Source organism: Otolemur garnettii, unplaced genomic scaffold (genome assembly GCF_000181295.1).
Source record: "Otolemur garnettii isolate 467f Iridium unplaced genomic scaffold, OtoGar3 scaffold00137, whole genome shotgun sequence".
NCBI lineage: Eukaryota > Metazoa > Chordata > Mammalia > Primates > Galagidae > Otolemur > Otolemur garnettii.
Genome location: NW_003852532.1, coordinates 1209643 through 1232304, shown reverse-complemented (window position 1 = coordinate 1232304; position 22662 = coordinate 1209643). Strand labels below are relative to the sequence as shown.

The following is a 22662-nucleotide window of genomic DNA, read 5'->3' as shown; positions in this document are numbered from 1 at the left end:
ACTAGCATAAATAAAAGGAAATGCCATATAGCAAATAATCTTTGATTTAGTTCTTTACAAGGTCTTTATTATTAGAATAAATGTAGCAACAGATACCTTTTAGGTGAAAATACTACTAAGTTTCAAGGGGAAGCAGAAAGTGCCATCTCTCTATCCTCCTGCAACACACTACACATTTCTGAATGGAAATGGGAAGAAGTTAAAGTAATGAAAAACGCAACAGTGAAGCCACATACAACGATTATATTTTCCCAAGAACTACTTGGACACATCTTCCAATGCAGCTTCATGACGTCACCTTGCCTCAGTCCTCTGTGGCTGCTAACAGTCCCCTGTTATCCATTTGGAACCGGATAACAATCCCATTTAAGAGCCGTTGCTTTCATGATGCCTACACTCTTCCAGCCCAGCGCCCTCTGCCTCACCTCTGTTTTTCAGTGGAGGCAGCGTGGGGTGCAGGTCTTTATTACACTCGTTCCTTTCCGTGCAGCACTCAATCGATCTTCTCTGATGTGGAATGGGAGTGTCCTGGAATTGAAAGCAAATAGGAGTTCATGGGTTTCCTCTAACTTTCAGGGGCACCTCATCTACAACTTAAGTCCTTATCACTATTATGAGAACTTACTTAAAATTCTAATAATGTCATTCAAACATCTTGAAAATAATATTTTCTAGCAGGTAATGTCCTTTAAATCACCACCTATTATCTTACTGCATTTTTTTGCATTTCACAATTACTACTATAGTTATCATAATCCATGTCCATGTACACTGTGTAAACTGAGAAAGGCAATTAGCTAAACTGGATTTGGGGGAAGATGATCTAATGAGACACTAAGCAAGAATAAAATGCAAAGAATATTTGATTTGAAAATGAAGGGAGAATTGGCCCGATGACAACTGCCAATTATTTTCCCAGCCATAGTCATGCATGCTTAAAGATGAGGAAATGTTCTGAGGAATGTGTCACTGGGTGATTTTGTCTTGGTGTCCTAGCACAGATCTAGATGGCACAGCCTACTACACTCGTGGGCTACATGTACAGCATATGGCTCCTGGTTACAACCCTGTACCGCATTACTGGAGGCAACCATAGCACAATGGTAAGTACTTGTGTGTTTAAACATAGCCAAACATACAAAAGTTATAGTGTTACAAACTTACAGGACCACAATCCACTGTCACCTTGTATATGGCCCTTCAAAAACAAAAACGTCATCATGTGGCATAAGGCTAATAAAAATAGGATGGCCAACAAGAACAACTGTTTTAACTTGCTTGAAACTTCTTGGGAACCTCACCAATGAAGGGCTACAAAGTAGAGTCAAGTGAACTTTCTTACCCGACACTGAAAATCTGAGCCTTCTAGTCCTAGGCATCCAGAAGTGACTATAGGCATCCCAGAGTCATCTTCTTCTATCATTGTGAAACAGTATCCGTCAGTGCTGGAGACCAAATAGGCAAAGTGAGAGGGAGGGAGGGACGGGGAAGGGAGAGAGAGTGAGTGTGTTGGGGGTGAGTGTGTGTCTTAGGGAAAAGGAAATGAATGATGCATATCGTTTATTTCATTGCAAGTAAGGAGAAAGTCAATGATCATTAGAGCTTACAATCTATTAAACGAATCTTGAAACTTTATCCTACAAAACTGAAATTATCATGAAAACATCTGGTAATATTTCCTTTGTCCATAAACTCATGAGAAAGAAGGATCCAAAATTTCCATATTATCTCTACTATTAATTACCATTAATAAATATGTACACCAATTACTTAACTCTTACTTTGACCCTTGAAAAACAATTGAGTTATTCCTTATAAAAGGATCCATAAGTGAATTTGAAATCACAGCCTCTTACAACTAAATTAGACATTCTCATGAGGATCCACTATTCTCTTAGGTGTAATGGTGGTTTGAATTCAACATCTTCTGGGTGGGCAGAATCATAAATCCTCATGTTTAACTGACCTGGGCAATGGTGGGAAAAAAACTGAATGGCTTATAATAACGTTTGGCATGCAAAGTAAGAAGTATAAATAAACCAGAACAGCTCACACCATGATACTCCAAGACCTGGGTTGGGAGTACCTATCTGAAAACTCACACCACTGCACTTAGCAGGAGGTTTCAAAGGTCTGCATTAATACAAACTTTATAAATAGACTCACAGCCTCTAAGCTGTCCCTTCTGTCCCCTGTGACCCTTCAAGATACAAAGCTGGAGATGCCTCTAATTCCTCATTTAAGCAACTCGGTATCATTTGCACATCTTTTGTGCAAACACACAATTTATTACACCCTAAACCCTGGAAACTGCCCAGGCAGGAGGATTTTTGATGAAAACTCAGTAAGATAAATGAGGAAATACTAAAAATTATCTCCAAATAAAGTAAAAAATACCTTTTAGAAATAAATAACATGCATGAGGAAGTGGAGGGACATGAGAGAGGTGGTGAAATAGAACAAAAATGACCACCACAGACCATGTCAAGTAAGGCAGGAGGGATATTTAAGACAGGATAGATTATACAGAGATAAACATACAATGTACAAACAAGGGTGAGATTACCCTTGCTGGGACAGGAAAATGAGAGAGAACGTGGGCACGGTGAAAACCGGGTTAGCAGAGATACGAGAGAGATTGCCGCCATCAAGGCATGCGATGATGGTCTGCAGCCCTGGGGACAGAATCTGGAGATGGAGAGGATAAATCATAATGCAAATTGACACCAAGAATGATATTTAGACAGCAGACATCTTGAAAGACAAGACGAAGGCTTTACCCTTTGAGTACAGATATTAACAAAGCCTATTACAATATTCAGTTATGTTATGTTTACGCTACATCCTCCAACTTGCGTGCCATGAGCAATGGAAATGGCATGGATCTTGGAAGCAGATATATCTACAGCTGGCAGAGACCAAGCCATGAATGACTTTGGCCTTGGCCTTGGCTGGTAGAGTAATTGATGGTACTGATGATAAGCCTCTAAAATGCTGCACGTGGTCTCTGAATTATGTGGGATTTCAGATCTCTTTTAAGTATGATACACTCTTGATTCTTGGCCTCCTTTTGTGATATTCTCTCCAGGGAGGTGGACGTGATAATGAACATGAAACCTAGTTATGACCCTCAGTTTAGCTAACATCTGTGTAGTATAAGGCCCCAAGCCAGAAAATGTAGACCAGCTCTTATCTGAGGTATTCATATGAAAACTCACCTTTGTCCTTAGAACTGTTTTACCTAGTGGGTAAGATGTAGCCCGTGTTATTCAAGGTGTGTTTCCCTATAGACAGCAAACTGCTTATTCCTAATCTGTAAAGAGGTTCATACAGAAATGGAAACTCACATAGCAATTTGAGAGGATGAATTTACATCTGTTAAACTTAAATGACTGGCAATAGAAGGAATGGGGCATACATTCTGCAAGTATTTTTTAATTCAGCTTTCTAAAAATTCACTTTTATTGCATCTTAGGAAAGTATCAGTGTATAACTTATTGTGAGGTGAAAAACCATCTTTTATCAGAGGCATCTTGAAAAAGCATGGATTTGAAGGGCAGAGACTATAGTGTGGGCATAAAGGAATGGAGGCAGAAAGGCACGGATTTAGTCTAGGTTTTAAGACAAAGGAACAGAAGTAGCCTCTGTGATTCGCACATGATTGATCTCAGCTCACAGAAAGACTCAGCTGGAATCAATACCTTGTTAGCAAAATACAAGTGCATTTTACTCAAAAGCGAACTTTCACTCCTTTGAGAACCAGTGTCAGGACTGGCTGCTGGCCAAGAATTCAGGACTTTGGAGTCTTGGCCACAATTTTTCCATCATCTTATCTATTGAAAATTACTTAACCTTTTGGAAGTTCAGCTTTCTCCCCTGGAAAATACAGATAATTCTACATACTTACAAGGAATTTTGTAATGATTGAAGACAGGTGTAGGTAAACATGTTAGTTTTTATAAAACATTCGATAAACACTCATTTTCTGTTGACTTCTACACATTAACCCACTCATGTTGACTATTGTTATTGTTGCTGGTTTTGTATTTGTAATTTTTTGCTTTCTTCTTTTTTGTTATCATAAATCAAATTAAAGGTTGGCAACCACATAACTCATAACCCATTCGAATCTAGCTTCCATCTCTACTACATTAAATTTCTCTAAACTATATTCATCAGTATCGAGAAATCTGATATTTCATGTTTCAGCTCTTATCCCAATGACCAGTTACAGCATCCAAAACAGTGGACCTCACTACCTCCCTCTGCAAACTTGGCTTCAGTGACACCATACTCACCGCTTGACTGCCAACTCTTAGTCTCTTGGGGACATCCCCCTTTACTCCAGCACGAAATGCTCAAGGCTCAGACACACTCTGGTTAAACTGGATTGCTCCATTATTGATTCCAATTCTTCACCCTCTAGCACAGACCTGGCTTCCCTTTGACTGTGAGCCTGACTACGCCACTTGATTTTGTAAATACAGTGTCAGAGGACATGGCAGAAGCAGAACCAGAACCAGAACCTCTTAAAGAGGGTGCTCCCTCACACTCACATGAGAAAGATTATGCCCTGGGGAGCTGCTGGTCAGCAGTCCTGAACTCAAGCAGCAGGCTGAAGTCAAGCCCGCCCAATCCCAGAAACGCCCAGCATGGAAAAAATATATATATAATACATATATGTGTGTGTGTAAACATATACATATGCCTATATGTATGTACGTAAGTCTTTTGTTATGAGCCATTGTAAATCTGAGGTTGTCTGTTTCACAGCAAACAGACTGATGATCTTCCCACCCTGTACTTTCACCCAACCTCTTCCCTGAGCTTCAGATCCACATCCTACTGCCTACTCTTTGATATCTCCACTTGCAAGAATCAAACACCTCCACCTTAGCACTGCCATACCGGAACTTGGTTCCTTTGTCCTCTTTTGTTCAAAGGCTACCTTATGCACCTAAATCCACATCCAGAAACCTGTAAAGCTCCTCTGGTCCCCCCCACCTATATCCAAGCCACCACCACAACAACTTCACCTTCTAAATATTTCTCAAATACATGATTGACTTACTCCTGCACCAGCCCCATCCTACTTAAAGACCATTTTCTCACACATGAACTGTTCTTACTGACCCTACCATTCAATTTCTCTGACCTAACTCTTCTTCTTGAATTCATCTTTATCTCTTCTAATACATTTAATATTCTACAGCAAAGAAAATTTTTCAAGGAAACAAATCAGATCATGCCAATCCCCACTGCCACTGGGGGTGAAGCACCCACCCCCTTTATTGGCCTTCCAAGGCTCTTACTCTTAATATAGCCCACCAGGCCACGGTAACTTCCCTGCCGCCAGGTTCAGCCTCAACCACACCCCCTCCTGCTTCTGCACTCCAGGGACACCAGTCTCCTCTGAATATGTGAAGATTCTCCTACTGCAGCTACCTTGACTGAACATTTTCTTCCAAACCAACCCAGGTCACTTTGATGACTTCAAGCAGGAAACAGGACAAAATATTTGAAACTGGGATGGTTTTGTAAAATCCTCAAGATGCGATCACCAGCTCAAGAACCCAAATGAAATGCACAGATGTATTCTAAATACTACAGATGTAGATAAAATGCAAAATAATCCTCTACTTTGCTTTTTCTTTGTGAATTTTTCTTTCTTCAGAGAAAAACTTTTTAGCTTTCATAATGTTTTTTGTTGTTTTTTACTGTAAAGGAGATGTTTCCCAGGAAAAAATGTCTGAGCTTGGGGATCATTTTACATCAGCACAAAACTCTGTGACCCCAACTTTGTTCTATGTTACAAAAGTCAAGTTACTAAACTCTCTGGATACCAAATTGCATATGTCTGAAAGAGAATAAGCATTCCTTACAATGCTGTGTTATCTTGATGATTAGATGAGATATATACTGAGGGTACAAAAAAATGTATACACATTGTCAGTGACTTTGTCAGAAGCAAAATAAATTATCCCTCCCAAAGTGCATACATCACAGGTAAAATGGATACACACAGCATGTCTAGGTACACGTGACCAATAACAATATCTTCAATTCAACTTCAAAAAAAAAAGACATAGATAATATCCCCTAATTGTGTATGTATTTGGGGGCACCCTCTGTATTTATGAATACACCCAGCTATGCTTCCTGTGTCATTTGGTCAATATGTATTTCTTGTGCTAAATATATTAGGTTCTTAGAATATACTGGTAAGCTTATATTGGATTCTGCTTCATAGGAAAATTAAAATAAAAAAAAAAAGTTCTCAGAAAGAAAGGAAACTATCTGACTCTGTTTTGTACACCTTCTGGCTAATGAAGCCCCAGATGGTTGCCCAGTTATCCTTTCTGACTCCAAGCCCAACAGCCCATCTCCTTATTTGAGTTCATGACCTCCCCGGAGGCTCCCTCTGCTTCTCTGGCCCTTTAACTCCTGAGAGCCACACTCATTGGCTTAACCTACCCTCCTCTGCCTTGGCACGCCCTGGCCCCATTAAGCTCTAACTCTCTAACTCTAACTCTCTGTCTACTGTCCTCACTCTAAGGTGTAAACAGTGGTCAGCAAAGTGGGTGTGGCTGCATAAAGATGAGTAAGTAAGAAAAAGGCAAAGTCGTCCAGCTTCAAATGTTACCAAGCATCTACAGAAACGTGCTGCCTGCTAAGGAGGTTATTTTCTAGTAGCTGGACAGTGTCTTTCCTACTTCCTGGGGGAGCCACATGAGCTCTGTCACCACAATGCTTCCCAGAGTCTCTTTCAGAACATTCCCAACAGCCCAGGTGTTCACCCACAATACTAACACCATCAGCATGATGAACAGTTAAAACAAACAAACAAACAACCCCATCACACACATGTGACAGCCCTGCTGTTGAACTAAGTGTGAGGGCTAGGGCTTTGGAATGAAAATAGTTGGGTTTTACTCCATAATAAGGAACCCGGGAACTGAGCTCTGTGTTTTTATGTGCACTGTGTCTGATTTATAAGAAGGAAGAAGCAGCTCAGAAGCAGCTCAGAACTCTATCTGGGGATAAAACACAATTTAGTAATTTCTTTTAAGACAGGCAGGCTCCAAGAGTTAACAGAGTGAGGTTTTGTTCTCTGCAACACTGACCTACAGTTCTACCGTGGAGAAAGTGTGATATTCTATTAAAGCTGGGTTTAAATCATCTGTATCACCAACCTGCAAATGTTGTTGACTGAGTCCTCTGGACAATGGTGGTGGCATTTACAACGTAAGATCTTGGGACGGGGAGTGGGGGCTGTACTCTCTCCATCCTCTTTCTTGGTTCCCACGTTTAATTTTCCTGAACTTCGCAAAAGCATGTTATCAAGGAAGTGTGCTGAAAAGAAGAAAGAGTTACAGTTAGGCATGCCACAGTCTTCTGTCCAAAGGACAATATGAGATTAAATTAAAAAATGACATGTTCCCAACACTTAATGATTTAAATGGAAAACAGATGTTTTGATGTTTTTTTGATAAATACTACACCTTCTACATAATATATGTCTCATGCGGAATAAAAAAATTCCCATAATCCTTTAAGGGCAGTATTTGATATTTGTAAATTGTAATAGCTGTGTTTAATTTAATGAAAGGAGCTTGATGAGACACTCTTACAAAGATTATTTCTATTCTGTGTGATGATATTAGGGGTAAAAATTGTTATTACCATTTTTCATATAAGAAAAGCAAGACTCAAAATTTTAGTGGTCTGTACACAGTCAAGAAATGATACAGCCAGCATTTAAAGCCAGACCGTCTGGGCCCTAAGATGGTCTTCCTGTTATATCACAAGGCCCCCTGACTTTAAGTATATTATGTTTCTTAAAGATACTCTTATATCGGAGTGGCACCTGTAGCTCAAAGGAGTAGGGCGCTGGTCCCATATGCCAGAGGTGGTGGGTTCAAACCCAGCCCTGGCCAAAAAAAAAAAAAAAAAAAAAAGATATTCTTATAAAAAATCTGTAAAATTGCATAGGAAGACACAAAAAATTAGTTTACATCAAGATATATTTCAAAAGATACATCCTTTCTATCAGCTTTTATTTTATTTTTTTTACTTGTTTTTCTTACTTGTCCATGTGTATGTTAGGTTTCCACTTTTGCCTTCACAGAATTAAAAAGGCTAAATTTGATGACAATAACAATGTTTAACATAAAGGCTGAGAACAAAAACCTCATAAAGAACTAATGAAGATAAATACATTCACAAAAGAAATCAGACGATTGCTGCAATGAAATATTAAGCAATAATAATAGTAATAATGCAAAAGAAGTAACATTCACATTGTCAGATAAGAGTATGTCTATTATAGAATACTTTGATCAGTTAACTTCTTCTTACTTTTTTTTCCCAAGGTCTCAAAAAAATAGACAACTAATATGTATAAATAAAAGTAAAAGATAACTTAAAAAAAACAGATCATGCCAAATCTTACAGACAATAGAAAAAGAAATACTTCAAAATCATTCTACTTAATCTGGATAGATTCTTTCCCATCAGCTTTTATATGCAAAAATGCCTACACATTATTACAATGATATTCCTGCAATTTTTGATGAAAGGCACTAGAGTAGACAGAACCTGCTAAACACAGACTTTCTGGATTCAAAATTACGCTTGTCTACTTACCAGTTAGCTGTCTTTGGACAACTCTGTAAATAATCTTGCTATGCCTCGTTTTCTTATACTTAAAATGGAGATAATTATAAGCACCTATACCTCATGTCAAAAGCTCAGAGTGTCACTGTACCACAGAAGGGGGCTTGCATCAATTTCCACCTGTTACCTTTGCAGGCGCTATGGTAAGAGCTTTTATATGTGCCGTATTACTTAATAGTGTCACCTTGAGGAGTGTTCAATTTGAAATCTCTCTCATAACACGTCCAGATAGCATATAATTAAATCAAATCTCAACTAAAACATTACCTAAGATTGTTGGGTTAAAAACTTAAATCCTATGTCAAAAGTAAAATATATGTGCATATTTATGTAGTGTGTACTTGTTACTTTTTAAACCACAAATGAATGCCTCTAGTCATTGGTTATATCAGAGAGTGAGAAGTTTAGAAAATAACTGATAATTTTCTTACCTCCTGCATATTAAGATAATTAGTAAAATTCCTATTGAATAATTATTGAAGGAAAAAGCAGTGAAACAATATTAAACCAATATATCAGAGTTTCCCTTTTATAGTGGCATCTGGTGCATGTGAGGCTTTTTATATGCAGAATCATACCCCATTCACCATGATTCTTTTTCTGTAGGGGGTCAGGTGAGCCAAGAAAAGTGTACATTCAACAAGATCTTATGTGATTCTGAGACAAAGGATGTGTAGGCTTCATTTAGAGAAAGCCTGGACTAGATCAAGCAAATAATATTTAATCCAACCACATAGTAAAACCCAATAGGTATTACTTATGTACAATTATATGCTCGACTTTAAGTTCAATTCTAAAATAAAATTAAGTTAAACACAGTTCATGTTGCACCTTGTTCTGAAAGCCATTTGTTCTAAATTTGTCCACATGTAGGTGTCAGCACTGTTCGCTGTGGATACGTAGTGTGTGTGGCTACGGCTGTTTATCACCCTCTTATGGGCGGTTCCTTCTTTTTCAATCTGGTTTTCATTCTTTCTGACCTGAGCTACCTCAAGGGATAACGTGATAAAATAGGGTATTTAAAATTTATTACTGCCTGCTTCCTTCTATACCAGACCCTTTATTCTTATGTTTTAAAACAAAATAATAAAAATGTATTTATTATATAGATGTCTACTCAGCAAATATGACTCAGGTGCCTACCATGTTCTGGCTAACTGGGTTACTGAGATGAACTAAACATACACTGAATTTACCACCTGGTGGGAGAAGTTATTAAATGGAACATTTACACTGAATGGATCTAAAGTAGAAAAGGAAGTATCTTCATTTAATTGGAAATAAAATGTCATTTTCTAAAAAAAAAAAAATCTTAAAAGAAAATTCATGATTTCCTCACACTGTTACTTTATTTAAAGAGTGGTATGAAATTTTGCTGGAAGATTTTTTACATTATTTTTTATAATGACCTATGACAGAGAATTAATTATAACTTTAAAATGAGATACCAATGGAACCATTTACACACACACACACTCACAGTAGAACCTCCATGGTTGACTACCTCCCTCCTTCAGTTGACCTAATTTTCAAAGACCAGACATGCACCACATGTATTTAATTGAAGTTCCTTATGTTGACCACCTCTGTATGTTGATCAGTTTGTTACAGTTCCTTAACCTGGTCAATTTATACAGGTTTAACTGTATTTTAGAGACAGCGTCTTGTTTGCTCTGTCACCCAAGCTAAAGTGTAGCATTGCTCACTGCAACCTTGAACTCTGAGACTGAAGCAATTCAAATACCTCAGCCTTCCAAATATCTAAGACCACAAGCACATGCCACCATGCCCAGCTAATTTTTAAAATTGTTGTAGAGATGAGGTCTCACTATGTTCCCCAGGCTAGCCTCCTACTACTGGGCTAAAGTGATCCTTCTGCCTTGGCCTCCCAATGCACTGTGATTACAAGTAAGAGCCCCTGCATCCAGCCCCAAATATAATTTTTTTATGAAAAAGAAAGATTGAAGGGTATTCCAGTTATTAAAACCCATTACAATAAGAAAGAATGGGGCTAAAAATGAACTTATAATATAAAAGAGATCAAGAGGGGAGACCCTGAAAGAAAGATGTTCAAGATGTTGAAATTAATAAAATGACATAGATTTCAATTTAAACAGAGTTTGGAAATAAATTTGTAATGAGAATATGGGATATTAGGAAGCAAAAAAAAAATTTTTTTTTTTGAGACAGACTCACTCTTTCTTATGAGATTCTGAGACAAAGGATGTGTAGGCTTCATTCAGAGAAAGTGCCATGGCCTCAACCTAGTTCAGAGCAACCCAAAACTCCAGAGGCCAAGTGGTCCTTCTGCCTCAGGCACCCGAGTAGCTTCTGAGGATAGGGCCCAAAAACCATGCTCAGCTAATTTTTCAAGCTGATCTCAAAAAAAAAAAAAACATTTATAACTCCTATAAATATATAGGATAGGAAACAGAAATATGTACATATGTAGTCGAGGTGGGAATAGTAAAAAATAAATTCTTATCTTCAGTAATGGAAAGTCAATGATAATGCCTCAAATGGAATAATCAAGACATAACATTATAAGAATTTAGAAATATAAAGGAAAATACCAGAAGAAAGAATGAGAAGATGCTACCGAAGAAGGAGAAACTGGGAGGATCCTTTTAAAAAAAATCGCATAGATCCAACAGATAACAGGGGGAGCTACTTAAGTGCATTTGCAAATTGCTTATCACTCCAACACAGGGAAGTATTTAGTCTCATATCCTGATGCAAAATAAAGCACATCAGTGAACAATGAAGAACTAGGACCTGAAAAAAGAAAATTCAGCCAATACAAAAGAAATTCTCCAGCTGATCTTCTGGACTAATTCACCTCTGGGATTCACCTCTGGACTAATAAACATGGCATGATATTTTAAATTAACTGCATTTATGGTTTACCATGTTTTTAAATGTTTGTATGCGTGTGTACGTAAACTGTCAATAAGTCTCCATGCTGCATTTTGCTGTGTATAATGCATACAATTTTGCCCAAATTTCTGACAGAAAGACAATGATGTAGATTATACTTGAGTAATATGGCTGGAGAGTGGGGAAATCCCACAGGCCGCCAGGCCATGCCCTTGAACCTTGGATCAAAGGAGCAAGCTGAAGTGGTCTCCATTGAGCATGAGTGCCCTATGGGGAAAGGGTGCTGGTGGGTCTGTTGAGGATAGGATGTGGCCATGCTGGGAAAAAGGGCCAAGGCTCAAGGCCCTGTCACACGGAGGGGGCTGACCCGCTAGGCTGCCCACAGGCCTAGTGGCTTCAGAAGCTCCTGCCCACTGGCCACACACAGCCATTTTAGCCACTGCATCCAACGTGGCAGGGAGGGAAAGACTCCCAGGAGAGAAGAAAGGGGCAGCCTTTATAGAGTGGACAATTAGGGGAGGGCACTGCAATCTTCCCATTTACCAGGGGAGCATTAACCCTCCCCTGATGTGTCTTCCCCTGCCAAGAGCCAGCCGCTTTCTCTCAAGTGGGGTGTTTTCCTGAAAATTTGGGACAAAAATGCAGCCGTACCAGCCCCAGCCAAAAACTGCAAAAAAAAATAAAAAATAAACAAAAATGCAGTTGTACATTATAGGGGAGTGCATGACACATGACAAAATCTCATGCTATGTTTTTATCAACGATCTATTTTGAAGCAATTTTGCAGAACAGCCTATGTTAACTACTTAACTTCAATTATGAAAGGAAAATATCTGAGTCTGATAGCTTAAAACAACCTCTATAGTCAAATCCTGGCTCTTAAATACTGGAGAAGTTAGGTTAGTTTACTATTACTTATATAAAAATTGTGAAGATGAAATATTGATTTTAATCTTTATAAGAACTCAACATTTTTAACTATCCAAATAACCAAGATAATCAAAAGGAAGCCTTTTGAAAGCCAATCTAAAGTTGGTTCTCATTTTTTAGAGGATCACTAGATTTGTGGGATGCAAATGAACCACAGAATCACTTTCATGAGATACATTTATGGCGTGTGCTAAAGAATCATATTCCTTCTATCTCATATATAAGAAACAGACTTATAGCCAAGTGTGGTGGCATGTTCCTGTAATCCTAGCACTTTGGAAGACCAAGGCAGGAAGAACTCCGGACGTCAGGAGTTTGAGACCAGGTTGAGCAACATAGCAAGACTCTGTCCCTACTTAAAAAAAAAAAAAAAGAAAAAATTTAGTTAGGCGTTGTGGCACAGATAGCCCCAGATACTCAGGAAGCTAAGGCCGAAGGATGGCTTGGGACTGGTAAGTTAAGGTTACAGTGAACTATGATGATGCCACTGCACTCTAACCCAGGAAATAGAGTAAGACCCTATCTCAAAATAAATAAAAAACAAACAGACTTACAGATTTCCAAATTAATCAAATTTAATGAAATAACTTAATGATCGCCATGCAATATTGTGACTTCTACTGAATTACAAGAGTTAAAAAGAAAGTTATTTTTCTTGAATATCCTGAATATCTTTTAATGAATATGGTGCAGTTATATTTATGTCGTCAGCCATGTACGAGCATTCTATGTAATCTTTTCTTGCAGGGAACAGGTGGAGTTGTAAAGAGGTTCTCTGAAGTATTTATTTAGAAATGGTGCAATGACGAGCTGGCAGCCTTATCCAAAGTCTGACAATTAGGCTCACAAACTCATCCTAGAAAAGGTGCTAAATACTTCATTCCCAAACAAACATTATCATGGTCACCTTCAAAGTACTCCCCTTAGGAAGCTAAACACTGATATCAGTGCCTAGTCCACCCTTCAACACAATTTTGGAACTCTTTTTCTGAAATGACCATCAAAAGAAGAACTCCAGTCCGATGTAGGTGTATTACCCTTGACGTCCTGAATGTCATCAAAATTTCTTTCAATATTTCCTTTATCTTCAGGTAAAGAAAAAGGTCATGGGAGCCAGATGAGTTGAGTAGGGAGAGTGTTCCAACACTGTGATTTATTTACAGCAGGGGTCCTCAAACTTTTTAAACAGGGGACCAGTTCATTGTCCCTCTGACCATTGGAGGGTCGGACTACAGGCCCCAGGACGAGTCGGCTGCTAAGCAGGACAGGCAGCAGCAGCAAAAACACCCAGCAGGCTGGATAAATGTCCTCAGAAGGTTGTATGTGGCCGGTGGGCTGTAGTTTGAGGACGCCTGGTTTATGGGCTAAAAACCCCCCTCCCAGACAGTGGTCTATGAGCTGATACACTGTCAGGACGCACAAGCCATGAGCTGTTGGCCAAGATTTTCAGTTAAGATCATCTTGTTTCTCTATCAAAATTTACTTGGTGTTATGCCTCTCACAGTCAGCTAATGATTTTGACTCACAATTCAGTGAAATTTTGCAATATTTTTGTCAGTTCTGCTCATTACTGGCTGCCCTGACCCCTCTTCATCAGGGATGCTTTCTCTCCCCTCAGAAAAACATTTAATCTGCTTGTACACAACCTTTCTTCGTGGCATTATCCCCCTAAACTTGGACTAACTCGTCCCTGATTTCATTTCTACTCTTGACAAGTTAAATAAGAAATTTAATGTTTGTTCACTGCTCTCATTTGAGCTCCAACATCCTTGCAACCACACACTAAACGTGCAACAATAATGAACCCCACTCAGCAAGACATCCACACATCAGTATGAACACAACTCTGAGACACTGATACTCCCTGGGATAAACCTTACCTAGCTGTTTGCACAGTGCTGCCTGTGTAAACCCACAGTGGCAGTTTCATGCACTGAATTATCAGGCCCTGTATAAACACTATGAAATAACTTGCTCTTAAAAGTATATATTTAATCAGTTCTTTATTTCTAAACCATTTCATTATTTTTTATTATTATATACTCAACACGTGATTGTTACATGTGGAAAAAATGAAACATGACAAAAAGGTTTTAAACAAGAATTCATCATATTACCAGTCAATGGTAAGACATGGTAACAAATAATTTGATCTTTCCTGTTATTCCATTAACCTGAAGTATGTTTTAAATGTGTTTGCTTTTATTTTTTTCTCAGTAACATTCTTATCACTAGAAAAATGCCATAAATAAAAAATTATAAATTGGTGATGTAAGAGATTTTTTTATGTGTTACAGAGAGGGAGGAGAATGTCAGAATCCACCGTCGCATTTAAATACATAGAGAAAAATACCTCTGAACAACAGAGATAATCCGAGTCAGGCACAATCTCAATAAATCGGGCACACAGAAATAGATATGAGTGTTCATAATTCTTTAAAAAGTGACAGATGATTATTTTGTGTCACACAGAGTCAGCAAGTAATCTACCTTCCTTTATTCTTTTTTCTTTCCTTTTTAAACTCTGTATAACTCAAAACATAGAAATTTGACTGTTACCATCACCGTTCTTCACCATCCACAGCAGAGGGCAGGCAGGAGCAAGAAGAGAAACTGAAATTCCTTTCACACAAACTTGCACTTCAAGTATCTAGGGTGCATGAAGAGTGTAGTGGAAGGAAAGTTTAAGGTCACTCATCCGGCCAGCAAGACTTTGGGAATGGTCCATCCTCCCCCATCCATCCTCCCCTGTATTTGTTGGGATAAGGAATCAATGCCTATTTCTCTTTTCAACATGGAAGCAAATAATTAATAAAACATTGAGATATATGTCTTCTGCAAAGAACAGAATACAAATATAATTTCTATTGCAAAATACCAACAGCAAAATCTCATGTAGGAAAAGAGCAGATTTTCTGATATTCACTGTGGTGTTACCTACATGGGATCTTTTTCAACAGGGAGAAGTGAGAAGAGAGACAGAGGAAGGCAGATGCTGGTGGGTAAGTTCCTGCATGTCCTATGGAGGGGGTGAAATGTCCAGTACAAGGCAGTACCAGATATGGTCACAGAGCCGTGGGGACAGACTTGACCAGACCTGATATGGGCTGAAACAGACAAATTGGTTCAAACCCACCTCAGCTCGCTCCCTGCTAGTGGCCGTAGCAGTGACATCCCCTTCCCTAAAGAAGAGGCGGAGAGTCACTGCGCTCTCGTTCGGAATGCAGTGGGTTGAGCTAATTCACGTAGAACATCCACCATAGTTCTCTGCACATAATGAAGAATCGATGATAGTAAGCTGCTTGCTGTGTTGCTGTTGCTGAAACTTTCTATTCCATCTTTTATTTCTATTTTTCAGGGTTTTTTTTTCTGTTTTCCGATGTTCTTTTTTCTTTTTCCTTCCCTATTCCATCTCCTACGTTTCTCTTAGTCTTCCTTTCCCTCCCTTACCCATTCCTATCCCCCTTTCCGAGTCTCTTTTCCTCAATTTCCATTTCTTTAGCATCAAAAGAAAATCTCATTTTACTTTCTTCTATTTTCCCTTCCTTTCTCGATCCATCCCCATGAGCAAAAGTTCTATAAACATATACAGGTTTTAGGTTTAAGAAACACGTTAGAAGTTGAAGGATGATTAAAATATTCTTGTTAGTCTTCTTTTTTCTTGTAGTACACTGATTTACTTAGCAAACAATCATTATGTCTATCTACATAGCACAATAACCCAGAACAGGCGATGGGGCCCTCAGTAAAATAATCTTGCTGCAACGACAAAGCAACCGTACATGGAACAGGGTGAGACAAATCAACTACATAGAGAAGCCAAAAACAGCACGTGTATGAAAACAGTCAAACAGGTGCCACAATGCCACATAAGAATTGTCACATAGAAGTCTTAGATGGGAGTGCATGGGAGGGAGCGTCACTCTGGGTGGCAGTAATCAACCACTATCTTTGATGGAAAGCATAAGCGCCCAAACCAGGGATGCTGCCAGTTTTTTCATTTCAGCCGCTCGTTGTTGACACTAATGACCACATGAAGAGAAGTATATACATTCACTCTCTAGAAACCCAGCCTTTTATCACAAAGTATCTGCGCATGTTTATGTTCACTGGCAAATGTTTCTCTTTTCACCATATTCACATGTCCACATCACCACAGCACTCAGGTTATGTGGAATAATCACATTTTCAGCATTTTACATCAGGAAAACCCTGCCAAGAGACCCCAAGACATCTGGGTAAAGAGTAAAAGCTTCAATCATTCAAACCCTTTATTTCATCTAGTGCCAGATTATGACATAAGCAAATCATGAAAAGATTAAATATTATACAAAAATCCAAAGACAAGATACATTTTTTTTTTTTTTTTTTTTTTTTTTTGCTTTGCAGGTAACTGATACAGAGTTACAAACCCCAAGTAAGAAAAATAATTACGACAGCCAATAAAGTTCTTTGGGCATTGTCATTATTCTCTTTAAAGTGAAAACAAAAGCTTGCTTTGCCCTTAGGTTTTATTACGCTTCTGAATTTAGAGAAACTCAACCAAAATGTTTACATAAATTAAAAACCTCTGAAAATCCTCTAAAATACAACTTGGTTACTATATATGATGTTTTAAATAAAAGCATCAACATAAGAAAAAAATGAGCTTGACAAGTAACCACAGTGTTTAAAGATATTTAATGTTAAACTTAAGCCATACTCATAAAACAGCATAATCACAGCTGATAGGATGATTAAAAATGTTAAATGTCTCTGTATTTCAAAATGCTTAATATGTCAGTTCAAGTCCACATTGTTGGAAAAGAAACTGAACCATGGTCTCTTTTGACAATAATGTCAAGGAATCAACTAGAACTTGGCAGCCTTCCAAGGCAGGAGCTATGGTTTTACTCAGTGGAGTTTCTTGATGGGACTCTGCTTCACAGAAGTCTGAAGCTAATCGAAGTGGATGTTCAGCTTGCCACCACACCAAAGCTTACTCTGCAGCTTTGCAAAGCATTCCCAAGATAGCCTAATGTGGAAAATTACTTTGAACAGATTCATTTATGGAAAGAAGAGAGGTGCCAATGAAGCCGGGCAGATCAGAAACCAAATCACCAAGCTCATGCTATTCTTCCCCAAAGACAAACCCTGGGAAGCATTTAAAACCTCTGCTTCTAATCCTTACTGTCCTCTATTAGGATAATTGTTGAAGGATACCTTAGTTAAGGTGCCTGCTGGCCTGTAAACACACAAATATATTGCTATTTCCACTGTTTCAATATCTGAGGCATAAAATATGGACTATACATGTATACATTTTTAAAGGAAACATAGAATACAACTATTAATGACTATTATCACCAATGAGTTTAAAGGTGTGTCTCTAGTGAAGCTCTATGGAATAGGGATAACCAACAACAAAATGAATAAAAATAAAATGTGACTAGTAGAAAGCCACAGTAGAGTTTTAAGAGAAAAACTGTAATCCAAAGACCTGTTATACTATCCCTGTGGCTTTTAGGCTCATTGGATACACTTCACAGAAGAAGTTTCTAATATACTAAGGTTATTAATTACTAAAACATACTCGTCTTCACTTAACCAAGTGTATGTGTAACTTACCACACTAAAAATAAATATGTAAAGTTTTGGTCAAAAATAAACGAATTAGTAAGTATATTTTCAAAATATTCATTTGATCTAATATTGAAGTCATCAAATTTAGACTTAACAAACAATTTTGCATTTTTTAAAAACCCGTATTTGCAAGAAAGCAACCCTGACTTTTGCAATGTATGAATTTAGAATTGTGTGCTACTGATGTAAAAGAATTCATAATATAAAAAAACTATAAACAATTTAATTATACCACAGACCTTTATCCAGTCACAACACTTGATGCTAGCCATGACTGTGAGAGAAAACGTGAGGGCAAACATACGCTCATACACTCAACGCAAAGTTCAAACAACATATATGAAAACTTTGATACTTTTAAACTAAATTATACAACGCCAGGACAGTTTAGCTAAACTGTTTTTCTTGCCATGTGAATTTTTGTACATAAAATTTTTAAACCCCTGAAGTTATTCTATTCCACCGTCTTTTTCAAGAAAGACTAAGTTCTAACATCTTTTTCCTAGGCCAGAATTGGCTGTATTGAGCTTATTGAATGGAATGAGGAGAAAAACAGCTTCTGTGAGATATAAAGCATCTCCCACTACTCACTTTTGATTTCTGTATGCTTGACACATCACAGCCAGGTCCCTGGGAGGAGAGACACGAGGAAGAGGCACAGAGCAGCTAGGGGTTTCCACTGAGAAGCCCAGCACTGGAGGCAGCGCTAATCCTGCACCTGTGATGTGTTACTCAGCAGTTAAGAAATGCAGTCCAGACTGTGGTTGCCTAATACAGCTCAGCTGTTTTTCTCAGTATGCCCTTTGATTATAAGCTGGCAGGAAAGTTTATTCCAGCCAGACACTGAGCTATGTTCAGGATCCCATGGCATATGACAGTGGAAAGGTATGTGTGTAAAAGAAAACAAGGAAGTCTTGAAAGAAAGAGAGAAATAAAGGGAGGGAGGAAAGAGGGAAGGGAGAGATGAAGAACAATGAGAAAGGGGTAGATGAAAGGAAGGGGGGAGAGTGGGAGGGGAGGAGAGGGGAAGGGAGGAGAGGGGAAGGACAGAGAGAAAAGAGAATAGAAAGAAAATAAAAAGTTACTGACCACGGCTTATTATGTAACATTTCCAGATGGTTAGAAACTGTCTCTGATTATATTCATGGCAGAAACATATCTAAAATTCATCATTTAAATATTTAGAAATCTATTTTTATGATACCCTTCTGACATTCAAAATGGTATTTCAACTTGCAATTTCTTAAGTTTATCTTAAAATAAGCACAACTTTAGAAATTGATCACCCACATAAGAAACCAGAAATACTTCTTTAAAGAGGCTTACCTCATTAAGAAGGCCAAATTTCTTTTAGAATTTAGAACTTTTAGGCCCTGGCAAGCACCTGTAATCCTTGCACTCTGGGAGGCTGAGACAGGTAGATTGCTTCAGCTCAGGAGTTCAAGACCAGCCTGAGCAAGAGCAAGGCCCCCGTCTCTAAAAAATAGCTGGGCATTGTGGGGGGCGTCTATAGTCCCAACTACTCAGGAGGCTGAGGCAAGGGGTGGGGGTCACTTGAGCCCACGAGTTTGAGGTTGTTATGAGCTATGATGCCACAGCACTCTACCCAGGGTGACGAAGTGAGATTCTGTCTCTAAATCAATAAATAAATTTTAGAACTTTCAAAATATTGGGGAAAATAGTTAAAATGAATGCCGTTACTTCTATCTTTTTATTAAATTCATTATATCATTCAGCTTTATTCATTAAAAACTTTGTTATAAAATTTATATTTGATATCTTATTCATCCTATGTGATTAAACCAGAATGAAATATTTATTAAAGCTACCTTAAAATTGCTAACAAATCCAAACTGAATTAAGAAATATTCCTCAAATACAGGTTATATTCTAAGCACTTTGGACCTGGAGAGAAGAGAAGAAATGACCACTTAACCTTACAATGTAACTGGCAAGGATAGCATGCAAGTCACTGATTTTGTTTTGTTTTTTTGTCGTACAAAGGCAGTTGACTGTTTGCTCACACCAAACTCTCCTCTTAATACTAGTCTACATAAACACAAAACTATCTGTCCTCTAAGTTATCAGCGCCACTTTAAACCAGCTAAAGCCTTATCCAAAATACTATACCCTTTCCTAATAGAAGATAGTTAAAAAACAAACAAAATGCTCATTTATATACACAAAAGAGGTGAAATTAAGAAAAATATATCAAAATGCAATTTTGTAATTTCAAAATGTAAATATAATTTAAATGTATCTATTAACAAATATAAATTTTGAGTTATTTTTGTTTTTATTGTCTAAATACAAACAAAACAATATATATCCTAGGATATATATTAAGAGCAATAGGGTCAAAAGAAATACCTGTGTACATAAAAATGTTCTTTCTTATAAGAATTTGTCAATTCTAATAGTTTTCCCTTATGCTCAGACACTAGCGTTTTAGAACTAATACTGCATTTTAAGGGCCAAGTAACATTCTGAGGCCAACTGAAGGCAGGCTGGTATCTAGGAGGTGTGGCAAAAGATGTTATATTAGCATTCTCCTAACTCTTCCCATTAACCCAGTCTGCACAAAGAAGACAGTTGACCTGAACTAGTGTAAGACTAGAATACTTGGGGAGTTTTGATCATTTAAAACAAAAGGATTTTTGTCCTAAAATTATAGTTAATTAGCCATTAAAACAGCCCTGAAATTCTGAACCACCATCTCTCTACTTTGCCATGCTTGGTAGGAGAAAAACACCGTGAAAGGACAATCTTGTTGACACCTGAAAGATCTGAACTGAAACTCTGTTGTTATAATAACTGTGCATCTTACATCTGGGCCTGGCACCCACAGGGACCTTCTGGCCTGATACTGCTCATGCTGGCCTTCTTTTGATAAACAAATCGCTTTGGTTTTTCAGAACATTCTCCAAAACCACTTTTATTTTATTATTTTTTCATTGTATAACACACAGTACCTCAGTGGTTCAGAACTCAAGAGACTTACTGACGTTACCTTTAAATTTTCATTCTTTATATTATTTTATCCAACTGGCATCTCTTTATTCATGTCAATAATGTTCTTACCGACACACTCTATTCTAAGGTCTAAATGTGTACTTCCTCTTCTTTTAAATAATTATCAGTATGAGCTCTCACAACAAACCACCACACACACAAAAATAACTAATAAAAAAGTCTTTACCTAATAACTATGTGAAAAACAACTACTCTTCACAAACCCTTTCTTCAGATTTTTCTTTATTTTAAGCCACTCTAATATAAGACAGCTGTATTTGTATGTGGTACGTTTTTCCGCTCTGAAATATTTTGATTGGCTAGGTATAGGATCTTAAATTTCAGTATCAGAGTAAGAAGGTAAGAAGTATATGCTGACTCACATTCTACTTCAATAACCAACGTGCTCCAAAAATACTCATAATACTGATACATGAGCAAAAAGAAAAAACAGCCACGTCAGTCCAAAAGTTTTTACATTCACAAAGAACATATGAAATCAAATCAAATATTTTACCAAAATGCATTATTTAATTCCTTAGCTATAAAGAAATTACTCCTATATGTACCTACAGAATGCCCTATCTCCTACGTAAAACTCCAGCAAATAATTAGAGGTTGGTCAAACTTATGCATTTGGTATGGTCATCAAGCCTGTTGATCCTCGCTAGGAGAGAAGTGTCATGGTGGTCCCCCCTGACCCCCAGAGAGAGAGCAGGTGACCTTTCAGAATGAATATGGCCCATTGATGATAAAGGATTAGTTAACAACTGACGTTATTTATTTTATTTCGGTCTTTCCTGGGAGACAAAATGTATTTACTTTCATCATTAAAACCACAGTAGCTATTTGGGAGTAACACAAACATTTCCTAGTGACTCCCATTCTCTTATCACCAAGGCAAATAACTTGAAAGGTATTAAAATTATGCTAATTATGAAATAAACAGATAATCTGGAATAAAACACATCCTTCACAAAGTCACTTCGTAAAAGTTCTTCGCCCCAGCCCTGAGAACCTGGAACTCTGTGATAGTTTTTGTGCAGGCTAAAGTAATGATAAGGAAATAGATCTCTCCTCCTATTTCATACCAACAAAGGGAGAAAAAACCCTTGTCCAACAGGTGCCCTTTAAAGCAATCTACCCACCCCCAGCTGTGCCAGGCTCTTGCCTCTGTAGAGTTCAGTGTCTCCTCACTAGCAGGAAAGTACAAGCAGAGAGATCATTAGTCTTGACACGGAGACTTTAGCTGATAATGTCGACCCACTTCAGCAGCTACTAAACTCTAAACAATGTGCTGAAAGCCATTTATCTGCTTTTTAGGATAAACATCAGAAACTTCTCAATTAAAGAGATTGCAAGGAATAAGCTGCTGATGTCAAAGCAAGTGGAGCTTAATTTTGAAAAGAAAAATCTGTGATTTAATAAAAACCAAGGTGGGGTGCCAGGAATACTAGAATTCAGTATTTTATTTCATAGTATACATGTAACATATAAATGTATAAAACATGTTATAAAAGATCAACTTATTTTTTTTTTTTTTTT

The 22662-nt window shown here is 37.8% G+C and overlaps 1 protein-coding gene across 3 annotated transcripts in view; it reads right to left on the bottom strand.

The window, feature by feature from the left end:
• The window catches only part of BMPR1B (bone morphogenetic protein receptor type 1B), a 274381-nt gene that overhangs the window by 50239 nt on the left and 201480 nt on the right, over positions 1 to 22662 (bottom strand). Inside the window, exons 1-4 of one of the 3 annotated variants that reach the window (XM_003798493.2) lie at positions 18697 to 18830; positions 7194 to 7353; positions 1343 to 1445; positions 426 to 528 (exon numbers count right to left, since the gene is read on the bottom strand). In XM_003798493.2, coding sequence (XP_003798541.1) covers positions 426 to 528; positions 1343 to 1445; positions 7194 to 7336 — 349 coding nt within the window. In that variant the 5' untranslated portion in view covers positions 7337 to 7353; positions 18697 to 18830. Of the gene's footprint in view, positions 1 to 425; positions 529 to 1342; positions 1446 to 7193; positions 7379 to 18696; positions 18831 to 22662 lie in introns of those variants that run through there. The other 2 variants (XM_012810557.1, XM_003798492.2) reach the window with 2 other exon arrangements.